Below are 11,914 nucleotides of genomic sequence, written 5' to 3' on the forward strand. Positions count from 1 at the left end.
GGTCTCCTTGCATGTTGCTGATGCTTGGTGACACTAACTAAAAGTTCAGTCAGTTCATGCTTCCCTCTAGGGGCAACTGTGAGGTCCTAGGGAGATCAAAAGTCATGGTATCAGCTTATACCGAGGTACTGCCAGGCAGGCCCTGCGTGAGGCAAAGCCTTTCCATCTTTATTTTCACTTGCCGAGCCTGCTGATAAAAGGCAGCCTGGGAGAGGTTACAAGGCTTGAACACTGTCACAGGGCCAGGAAGGGTGGAGCTGGCATTGAAAGCAGTGCCCTCAAGCATGAAGCTATATATAAACTGTAAATAATTTTACAGGCATAAGGGATTATTAGTAACGGCCTGGGCTGTTAATAATAGTAATTTTTTTTAAACCCCTGAAAGGGAAATTCAAATAAATTCAAACAAATGTTTGTTTAGCACCTACTATGGGCTCCCCAGGGGCTCTGAAGGAGACATATAACTAACTGGGAAACAGGTTCACTCTGATCTGTAGAACCATAAACAGGCCCAAGGGGGTATGGAAAAGGAAGGCCAGGAGGGCTTAGAAGGCACTCTTGGAAGAAATGTGTGTGTGTGTGTGTGTGTGTGTGTGTGTGTGTGTGTGTGTGTGTGTGTAGAGGTTCCTTAGATTGATCTAAAGAGTTCTTAGATAAGGGTTCAGTTCAGTCTTTCTATGCAAAACAACTTTCACACCAGCAGGAGCTTCAAAAGTGATTGACTAAGTAGAGAGCAGCAGTTACCATGGGAACAGAGGCATGCTACATCTCTGTCATTTGTGAGCATCCCTGGCTTCTAGCTGTCTAGCCAAGGCCAGGAGGCAGCAGGAGAGGTGGGGTGGGGGTGGGGTGGGGTGGAGAGGGAGGCTGGGCTGCAGTGTCCCTTAGAAGAAAAGAAGATTGCTGCCCTGGGGCTGTGAGTCTTTAACGGGGAGGCTGGGCAGACACCTGGGCCTGGGAAGATTAGCAAGTGAAAGCCTCTGTCTCCTTACAAACCTCCTGAAGGAACCCTAGCAGGCCTGGGAACTCAGGGAGGGACTGAGAAGGACAGGCTCAAGAGTGGCTTCCAGGTAAGCAATTGCTCACCGTGAATGTTAGCGCGCGGGGTAGCTTTCCCGGGCCTGTATCAGTCAGTCCCAGACCTAGTCAATCCTCCAATGTCTCAGAGGGATGTTGGTTTGTCATCCTTCACATGCAGAGGGGACACTGTAAGTGAAACCTCAGTTGACAGGCCTGGCAACAGGAGGCACCGTGAGAGTCTTACAAAGCGGCACTGGGGATGAGTGAGGCCTAGGGTCAAATGCGAGCTTTGGCACTGTTAGCTGTTTGAGTTGGGATGAACCGCCTACCTTTTTTGTGTTTCTTGGTTTGCTTTTCTAGGGGATAGAGGTGATAATAATTTTGCCTAGTTCCTAGAACTGTGTGAGGATCAAGTGAGGTGGCTGATTTATGAAGAGTCATGCAGACATTCAGTTCCTGGCACATTCAACAAATGTTAGCTATTAAATTACCATTGCGTGTGTGTGTGTGTGTGTGTGTGTGTGTGTGTGTGTGAGCGTGTATGCACATGTATGCATGTCTGTGTGAGTGCTTAAAATCTGTGTTGGTATGCTTGCAGGTACATGGGTGTACTTGTACATGTGTGTACGCGTGCATGTGGAGGTCAGAAGACAGTCTCAGGTCTGTTCTCAGGCACCCTTCTTTATGAATGTATGTTTGTACGTCCTCTTGACAGGCTCTCTCACTGGCCTGGAACTTACCAAGTAGACTGCCTGGCCAAGAAGCCCCAGGAATCCACATTTCTGCTTCTCCAGTGCTGGGATTCTAAGCATGTGCCGCTATGGGTGGCATATATATATATTCTGGAGATCAAGCTCAGGTTCCAGTGCTCCCAAGGCAAGCGCTGTACTGACTGAGCTCTCTCCCCAGCTGGTACTATTGCTTCTGGATGTCAACTGGGTATGAATTCAGAGTCCTCTGCCCCTTGTAGGACCTCCTTGTAGCTGTGCTAACAGCCTGCTTCAAGTAAGGTCTGTGATGACGATAAAAACAGAGATGACATCTTCCATGTGCCCAAGAACTGTTCTGCAGGGGGAACGTGGTTTGTACTGAATGCCAGCCTTCAGCATTTCATTATAGGCAGTTCAACCCATTGAAAATTTGGGGGGAGGAAAACAATGAGACCTTGGCAATGCAATACCTTAGTATTCTGTGTGTGTGTGTGTACACACGCGTGTGCTCATGCACACAGGTCTTTGTTTATGGAGGTCAGTGGTCAATATGAGATTTTTTTTGCGGGGGGGGTTTCTGAGACAGTTTCTCCATGAAACAGCCCTGGCTGTTATGGAACTCACTTTGTAGACCAGGCTGGCCTCGAACTCACTGAGATCTACCTGTCTCTGCCTCCCAAGTGCTGGGATTAAGGGCATGTGCCATCACTCCGGCTCAACATCAGATATTTTGCTCAACTACTTTCTACCCTATTTTTTGAGACAGGGTCTCTCCCCAAAGACCTGGAGCTTCACAGTTTGGCTGGGGAGACCTGGAGATCCTCCTGTCTCTGCCTTGCTAGCACTGAGACCACAGGTATGTGCTAGCATGACAGTTTTCATTTTTTTTTACAGTTTTCATTTTTTGAAACTATTATTTTTATTTTTTAAAGTGAGTTACCATCTAGTGATAACTTAGGTTCTCATGCTTTATAGACTGAACCATTTTCCCAGCCTGGTATTCTTTTTCACTTTTCTGAAATTGTGAAGCTTTTGGGCTGGGGGGCTGGGACACGTTGGGAACTGGGGGACCAGAGGACAGCCTGTCAACCTCTTTTTTTCTGGGGAGCCTTTGATTTGTCTTGATAACCCCACTCTCTGTTTCCCTGGGATTTTACCTTTTTATGAGAGAGAGAGAGAATGTGTGTATGTGCACAAGAAAACTTTGGCTGACCATCGAGGATTGTGGCTTCCAGACATCAAAGTGGGCAGAGCCCCGGATGGATGGGCTGGAGGCAGGCCTGAGTCCCTTTAGGCTTTCCTTCCGAGGCTGGCAGAGGCCCCTGCGGGAACTTCTAAGAGTCCAGAGAACAAGTCCTTTCATGTGGCCTCCCTTTAAGCTGGCCTCTGGGTGGGGTCGGGGTCGGTGGGTGGAGGGTGGGGTGAGTTTGGAGAGGTGAGGCCACAGTCAGGTTGGGAAAACAGATTGGGCAGTGGCTGCGAGCACAGGGAGCCCATTGTGCAGCAAGCCCTAGCTTTCAATAACTGGCTCTGAAGAATGTTTCATTGAATACGGGAGAAAGGAGCCATTGAAATGCCTGGGGCTGGGCTCCACAAAGGGTTAAAGACAGGGGCTAAGTAGCTGGGGCTTTTGCTGTTCCTGACTTAGATAGGTGCTCCATACATGGATCCTGACCATTAAGATGGGACTCAGGGAGACCACTCTGAGGGCAGGAAGCAAGGGTCAAGAGAACGTGAATTCCCCCAGAAATGCTAACGGATGTCTTCTTATAGGGGACGAAGCCCCTTTCTTCCATGAGCCATCTGTCCAAGTAATATTTAGTAAGCATCTGGCCCCCAAGATGCCCTGTGGGGTTGCCTTCACGCACACATGCACACGCACGCACAAGGACTTTTCTGAGAGGCACTTACCAGGTACTCCGCCACTCTCTCCATGACACAGCCAACATGGCTTAAACCATCCCTCGTCTTTCCAGTGTTCATTAACTATTGCAATTACCATTGTCCTCCTAGAGAGTGTGGACAGTGTAGTAAGAACAGCAGTCACTAAAGCAGGTGACTGTCTTTGGAGGGTCTTTTTCCAGAAGGAGTTGCTGGTTAGGAGGTCATGGCTGGGCTGACAGAGGGCACCAGAAGTGGGGTGCGGTAGCCTTAAACTCAGGACACTATGCATTGTTCCCAGCTCTGGAGGAGTGTATAACCAGAGGTGTGTGGACAGTTTTGAGCTGCGGGCACCTGTATGGAGGCTACGAAGAACAGGAAGAAGGTAGATGACCGGGATGGACGCACAATGCTGGCTTGCTGTGAATAACCGCCATTGCCACAATGGTGCAGCTTCTTGGTGGCCACAGAACCCTCGGAGGACTTTACTGTCCCCAAAGCCCCAGTCTGCCGGGAGGATGCCTCACAACTGAAAGAGAGCTTTGACTTACATATTAAATTTACATATTAAACATTCTGGATTAAATTCCGTAAAAGAACAGATCAGGGGCCTGGGAGATGTCTTACTTGGTAAAAGTCCTTACCATACAAGCACGAGGGTCTGAACTGGATCTCCAGGACCCGTGTTAAAAAAGCTGGGCATGGCGGTGCTTTCGTGATCTGCTAGAGGCAGAGCCAGCAGGATCCTTGAGGATCACTAGTCAGCAAGCCTAACCACTTCAAAGAACAAGGTGGATAGTGTCCTGAGGACACATGCACACAATGAGGCATTTCAAATCCCCGCGCCATCAGTTCCTCTGTGCCGGTGGCGACTGGGTGAGGTCCCTGGGTCCTTGGGTCTCTTTGCTATAGCACCATGGGCTCCAAAATTTCCAGACTTTTGGAACTCACCTGTCTGATTTTGTTTATTCTTATATTTCTCTCTAATGCATTTCTGGGTGCTTATGTTACTATAAAATAGGCAGTCACCTCCAGCCACTTTTACATATGTCCTCTGAGCTGCGTATGATACTCACGGACTGGGAATAAAATGATGTCCTTGCAAGAATTGTGTACAAAGTAAGAGGCAGGGGCTTAGAGCAAGGAAGGCTTGAGGGGTTCCCTTCCCAGGTAAGGGATTGGACTCTGTGACATTTCTGCTGTAAGTCTCTGATTAGTCCAGCCTTTCAAATGCCCTCTGGTGAGCCAATGTCAGCATGCATAATTAGTGGACGGTGCCTTTGGCAAGGACCATAACCAGAAAGCTATATCTAGCTGTGTATAAACCAAGATCATTTTGGCTCAAAGGTGGCTAAATATACCTATCTATCTATCTATCTATCTATCTATCTATCTATCTATCTATCTATCTATCTATTCACATGCATGCATGCTGTGTATGAGCATGTACACACAATGACAGTCACAAAACAGACTCATCTTGTCTTTTACTTTATTACCTCTGCACCCTAAGAAGATGCCTTGGAGACAAAGGACTAGGGTAATGACACTATTGAGCTGGAAAGCCCTTTCAAAGCCCATTCATAGGGCTTTTCATTTTGACTCAGGAATCTCACTTCTAGCCAGGTGGGCATCTTACTCCTTTCTTGCTTAGATCCGGGAATGGGGAACTCACTTTTTTTTTTTTTTCTGAGTCTAACTTCATGGGTGGAAATGAAATCTCTGACAGCTAGGAAGTAACAGAGCGACACCCCTGCCATGTCTGATCTGCATTTCGTGGGAAGATGTTAAGTGTCTTGCAGTGTTTTGATGTGGATGTCTTGTAGGGGGTAAGGGATAAGAACATGGGAATTATGTGAATGGGAGGCCACTATTACCTGAGAGAGGTGGGCATCCATGATGGCAGCCATAGGAAGTAGCTAGGTCTGGAGGCATCAGAAGGTGCTAAGTCTGTCTGGGCGGTGGTGGCGCACGCCTTTAATGCCAGTACTTAGGAGGCAGAAACAGATGGATCTCTGAGTGTGAGGCCAGCCTGCTCTACGAAGTGAGTTCTAGGACAGCCAGAGCTGTTGCACAGAGAAACCCTGTCTCAGAAAAGAACAAAAAACCAGCAACAGCAACAAAAAGGAATGTGCAAAGTCTGAATTAAAGATACCTTAATATACTGTGGTGTGTGTGTGTGTGTGTGTGTGTGAGAGAGAGAGAGAGAGAGAGAGAGGAGAGAGAACTGATGGACTTCGTCCCAGGAAAGAGGGCAAGTACCCTGGGAAAGACACAAAAGATAACCAGCTCATCTTGAAAGCCACATGACCTGGATCTGCATTACATTCTGTGTTTATTTCCACCCTGTGGTCTCTGAGCGTTTGGAAAAGTCTGCTCAAAATGTTCCAGCCTGGCAGCTTAGTAATGGTAGTCAATGGTATTTATTTCCCCAGAGCTTTGGTGGGGAACGATGACTTCTGAGACACACTCTAGGTTTTAGGGATTACCAAAAGACTCCTAAAAGAAATATGAATATTGAGAAGCAAGAATTGGGCCCTGGCGGTGATCTGCCAGCCTCTCTTCCCTGGCCACTCACCTGTTGCTAGTGTCCTTTTGTTAAGCAAGCTGCCAGCGTGCTGAAGAAAGTCATCCCTTAAATTGGCCTGGAATCTGTCTCCTCATGACTTTACCCACAAGAGTCAGTTCTCTAAAGCAGGGAGCAGAACTGTTAACCAGCCACAGCCACTGAATACAGACTCTGAGCAGGACACATCACGGAACGTGGTAGAGTGTCTCATTGGTGTGATTACCCCATTTCACAGATGGAGAAACTGATAGGCAGGAAAAGCAGATAACTTGTCGAGGCCAGGCTTCAAATAAGTGGCAGGATTTGAACTTAAACAGTCTGATGTTAGAGCCACGGTCTTGTCCCCTAAAATACTGTCTTATGTGACAGCTCCATGGAGATATGCAATCTGTGATCCTATCCTTTTAGGCCATTTTGTGGGGACAGAATAAAACTTCGGCCTGTTCGCCCTGCCGTCTCTCTCTACGTGTGAGCAGGGGGAAGGCCGCCTTGGCCAGCGGTCTGGAGACAAATGTAGAGACCACAAAGCCCTGGTCTCTGGGACCTCTAATGACCTGCCTGTCTCACCTTGTCGCCCAGGACAACCTCCCTGAAGCCTCCGGAAACACCGTTTTAGCAACCCTCCCCTCAGGAGGCTGTACTTTTCCTGTCTGTCTTCAACATTTCTTTTGCCAGAACAACAGGCTGCTTTCCCTTCTGATAAATCTGGTCACCCTAAATATGGGGCTTGGAGCACACAGGAGCGCTGGCCCCACGCAGCCCTCATTTCCAAATGCAGATTCACATTGGGCTGCTATTTTGGAGGTCTGGTTTCCTTCCACACACACTGGTTTTCAGTAAGAGAGGAGGAATCTTGGCAGGGAAAAGGTGCTAGGCGGGAAGACGTACCTGGGAGTCTTTTGTCCCTAAGATCCCGGCCCTCAAGATGATCACATAAAGGTCACACACGACAGAGGGAGATTTGGCATTGTACATCCCCTTTGTTGGCCAGTGGGGTCCATGTTAAACAGCTGAAGTCCTAGGAACAAAGAAGCAGCCTAAACACCAGCAAGATGGCTCAGCAGGTAAAGGCCCTTGTCACCAAGCCACAAGCCCAATGACCTGAGTTTGACTCCCACAAGCTGTCTTTTGCTCTCCACGCAAGGGTCATGGCAATCTCCGACCCATCCATATACATACTCATAGAGAACTAACTAAATAAACAAATACAAATGAAAAATGGAAACTTATGCCGAGCCACATTAGGGTCCCGGTTCCCCCAAAAGTACATTACCACTGTTGTGTCCAAAATGACAGTCTGTGGCTGTCAGGGAAATAGAAGGATTGCTGGGGGAGACAAAAGCGTTCTCTCACCGTTCCTTAGAAACCTGTGAAATGGGTTCTTGTCTGCCAGGAAGGGCCACTTCCTTCTCTCCCCTGCCAGTGATGAACGGAACGGGGCATCTGGTTCTCTACTGGCATATGCCTCCGGTAATATCAAAACCCTTGTTAACTTTCAGGCTCCTTCGGTCCCTATGAGCACAGACTGTCATGCATATCAGAGCCACTGGGCTCTTCTGGCCCACAAGGCCCATTCTGGCTCTTCTAACCTCCCTGATTCCTCCTCCACTATGAGAGCTCCCAGGCTGTTCCAGTCCTGCCCCCCCCACACCCCCTCCCATCCCAGCAGGTTTCTTTTATAACAAGTAAGGCTTGCTTCTCTTTGCCCCTGAGATGGCCCTGGCAGTCACCCGTCTGCTGGCTTCAGTGCCCCCACCCCCAACCCTGTAGCCATGGAAGCTTTGGACTCTACCAAAGGGCTCTGGCTCTTCTTTTTCTACAACCTGAGAGATAGGCACGCAGGGGTTTCATATTTACAATAAGCCTCTCTTCGCTTTGTCTGTGAAGTGGTCCAGTTTACTGCACCTGCCAGCTTACAAGCCAAAGTTACACACGGGCACATGGTGCTCAGCTGGGTTCGCTGTGGCCTAGACAGGACTTAAATCAGTTGCACTTAGCAATTGGAACAACTGTCCCTATCTCACCAGAACACTTGGCTTGACTCTGCCAGCTTACCTTCTCAGAGGGGAGTTGGCCTAGGTGATCCTCATTCACGCAACAGACAGGGTTGAGCTCCTACTGTGCACGGAGGGAGCTTCTGGGTAGAAGATGCATACAACGCCTCTGCCATCTAGACCAGGGCGTGCACCCTACCAAGCACCCTACGACTAGCTGGAAAGTGGTGTGAGGAAGGTGAAAAGTGGAAGGGAGAGAAGCTGGCAGAACCTGAAGGGAGCCTCCACTCAAGCGGTACCTTGTTAGCTCCTGGTCACCTCAGGACCTCGGTCTCTCCATCTCTAGAAATGACCTAGTTGGCTTGGAAAATAAACCCTTCTAGGGGTGGCATTCTTATGCTAAGACTCCATGATCAAGGAATGTCTGGCCGGAATTGTTTCACTGAATTCCAAGCAATCCCCCTCCCTTCTCTGGGTAGTCCTGGCCAGGAGCTGGCCTTGGAGCTGGCGGCCAGCCGCTTGGAGCCTGGGCTCTCTGCCCGGGGGCGGGACCCTTTTCGGCGTCCCACCCCTTCACCTGGGGCTCAGCAAGGCAGATGTTACAACTTTTTTGCCCTCTCTTGGGCTGTATCCCTTCCCAGACCCGCCCAGCCCGTGTCTCCCTCCCCTTCCCTTGTGGGGTCCTGCCCACCTCCCTGTGGGGAGCATTGCTTTGCGGGGACTCCAGGCGGGGTCAGAAGCTAAGCTGGGGGAAATTGGGGGTCGGGGAGGGAGGAGAAAGGGAAAACAGAAGTGAGAGAAATTAAGAGGCGGGAGGGATCGAGGTAAAAAGGCAGCGAAGAGTCCCGGGATGGTGGAGAGCACTTTTGGGAAGCCGCCACTCTACGACTCGGGCTGGCCGGGCTGAGCTGGGGGAGAGGGAGCAAGGGCTGCGGGAGGCAGCTCGGCGCGAACTTGACCTTCCCGGGACGCCCAGCTGTTCCACCGCGGATCCCAGAAGAGACCCCCGGGGGCTCTCACTGCATTCAGGAGGGCGGACGAACAGGCGGGTGGGCGGTGCGCCCCTGGCGAGGGAGGCTCTGAGGCCCTGGGAGCCCCGTGTGCCCAGCTAGGCGTCACGATGCATGCTCTCTCTGGATTCTCCCTGGTCAGCCTGCTCAGCTTGGGCTACCTGTCCTGGGATTGGGCCAAGCCCGGCCTCGTGGCCGATGGGCCTGTGGAAGCCAGCGATCAACCTTCGGCCGCTCCACCGCAGCCTCCTCACATCATCTTCATCCTCACTGATGACCAAGGGTATCATGACGTGGGCTACCACGGCTCAGATATCGAGACCCCAACGCTGGACCGGCTGGCAGCTGAGGGTGTCAAGCTGGAGAACTATTACATCCAACCCATATGTACACCTTCTCGGAGCCAGCTCCTCACTGGCAGGTAGGCACGACTCAGACTCTCCGGACTGGGTGCCCAAATCCCCAACTAACCTGGCTGGTAGGTTGCAGACCCAGCGGAACAGCCCTGTGCACGTGTTATAGGCTAGCTTTGCGAGTGACGTCCGTTATCGATAAGTCCCTTGCCTTCTTTGGGCCTTAGTTTCCCAACCCTCATATTCAATGCTTCTGATGGTGTTCGAGACCTACTCTGTAGTTCTAGGATAACTTAGGTTCCACACGTGTGTTCCTTTCTTTATCAGAGGACTCTTTTACACTTATTTTGAATACTTAGTGTATTGACAGATGGGGAGTCAGTTAAAATGGAGTGAAGGGCAGTTTCTATCTTGAAAGGGTGAAAGGTAAATGAATTATGTGTAACTTTCCTAACTCTCAATAAACCACAGCCTCCTTCTTTGATCCTGGAAAGATTCTGGTCCCTTGTCATCGATGGCTCTGTTGGGAGAAGATGAAGGCATGAGATGCAGAGCCCTTAGTCTGAGGCTGTTTGATTGCTTCACTTCTCCAAGTCTCCAAGTTTTTCATTAGAGACTCCTCCCCAGTGCTGAATCCTCTTACAATGAGCTGTTCCCTGATGGGACTGGAGATTACAAGAGCAAAAGAGCTGGGCAACAGGAGGGAGTTGTGGAAGGCAAACTCCCTTCACTTGGGAGAAAAATCCTTGGACTGGGCTGAAGCTAATTCTCCTTGGAAGGAAAGCAGTGATCCCAGGACCGGAGCCCATCTCTCCCTGTTTCCTGGGTGGGACAATGAGGTGTGGAATCAGAGAGAGAGAGAGAGAGAGAGAGAGAGAGAGAGAGAGAGAGAGAGAGAGAGAGAGACCAACTTAGTGTCTCTGCCCAACTTCAGGCTCTTACGAAAGAGAGGGTTGCGAGGTCAGATGCTGGGCTGGCGTCACAGAGCTGGAAATCAGCTGCCGGTGCTTTCCCTCTTTCCATCTGTGTCCCGAGTTTAGATCCAGGGACTGTGAAGAAGAGCAGGAAGAGGTAGAGGGGTAGGCGGTTTTGTTGCAGGTGTGGCTTGGTAGTGGGGTAGACCCTGGCAAAGGACAGTGACTAACCCCCTAAAGAGGGAGGATAATCTGCCATTGTGCTTCCCTCCCTGGAGCAACAGGACTTTGGGAAGCATCTGAATGGGCAGCCAGGCTCTTATTGGTGAAGTGAACAGAGCATCACAGGGCCAGCTGGTGTCTGCTCTTGTCTTGCAGATGCTTACTCCGTGGCTTCTGTAGCCAGTCCTGTTCGGTGGACCTGGAGAGACCCAAAGTTTCTCATGTTACTCCCTGACAAATGAACTTTGGCAAGGCTTAGCTGGCCCACCCACATTACAAACCAGTGCTTCAGGCACCCCGCCCTTATGCAGAAACGCTCAGCTGGGAGTCTGGGCCCCAGGACGCTTTTCCCGTCAAATCCAATCATTTCTCAGCTTGCCTGAGGCCTGGAGAAACTGTATCACACAGAGATTTTGAGCATGAGTTGGGTAGACCTGAGTTTAAAACAGTTCTAGTTGCCAGTTGTCTGATTTTGGGTCACATATTGCGCTGGTGTGTGTGTGTGTGGGGGGGATTCAGTTTCATTATTTGTAGGTTGGGGATTGTGATAATGTCCCATGCATATTTCACAAAAGAGGTGTAGGTTGGTGAGATGGCCCAGCAGGTACAAGTGCTTGCTGTGTAAGCCTGGTGACCTGAGTTTGATTCCTGGAGCCCACTGTGGAAGAAAGTTGAGTCTAGAAAGTTGTCCTCTGACCTGACGAGTGCATGCCTTGGCATGAGTAGACCCCAACTCATGAACACACACACACACACACACACACACACACACACAGTGAGGGGAGAATTAAATGAGTGTGTGGCACACAAAATCTTAAGAATGGTCTTAAGGAAAGACTGATGTCAAATACCAAGTACTCAGGCTAACTCAGCTGCCTAGGGGTAAGGAAAGGTGTGGGAATTCTAACCGCCTTGTGACATTTCGGTTGGTTTATTGACTTGCAGCTTTTAAGACACCTTAAAGCAGATCACACAGATCTCTAGCCACAGCAGCAGAAGATACAATGTAAACGAATAAGGGAAACCCAGGATTCTGCTACAAACTTACTGCGTCATCCGCCTGGGTGGCAGGCATGTCTCATAAAGCCTAGGAGTACCGTGCCTCTTAATGATTTCCCATTCCAGCCAGCTCACTTACACGAGTAAACATCAACTGGTCCCACATGTGAGGAGCTGGACAGGAGACTTTGCTTGAAAACACTGCTGCTCAGACCTTTTGGACTCATGTTCAAGTCTCAGCG

The 11,914-nt window shown here is 49.9% G+C and overlaps 1 protein-coding gene across 1 annotated transcript in view; it reads left to right on the top strand.

Moving 5' to 3' along the window:
* Nucleotides 1-9,294: 9,294 nt before the first annotated feature.
* Nucleotides 9,295-11,914, top strand: part of Arsi (arylsulfatase family member I) — a 6,014-nt gene continuing 3,394 nt past the window's right edge. The window contains exon 1 of the mRNA XM_005356158.3: nt 9,295-9,605. Coding sequence (XP_005356215.1) covers nt 9,295-9,605 — 311 coding nt within the window. The remainder of the gene's footprint in view (nt 9,606-11,914) is intronic.

Source organism: Microtus ochrogaster, chromosome 18 (genome assembly GCF_000317375.1).
Source record: "Microtus ochrogaster isolate Prairie Vole_2 chromosome 18, MicOch1.0, whole genome shotgun sequence".
Taxonomy (NCBI): Eukaryota; Metazoa; Chordata; class Mammalia; order Rodentia; family Cricetidae; genus Microtus; species Microtus ochrogaster.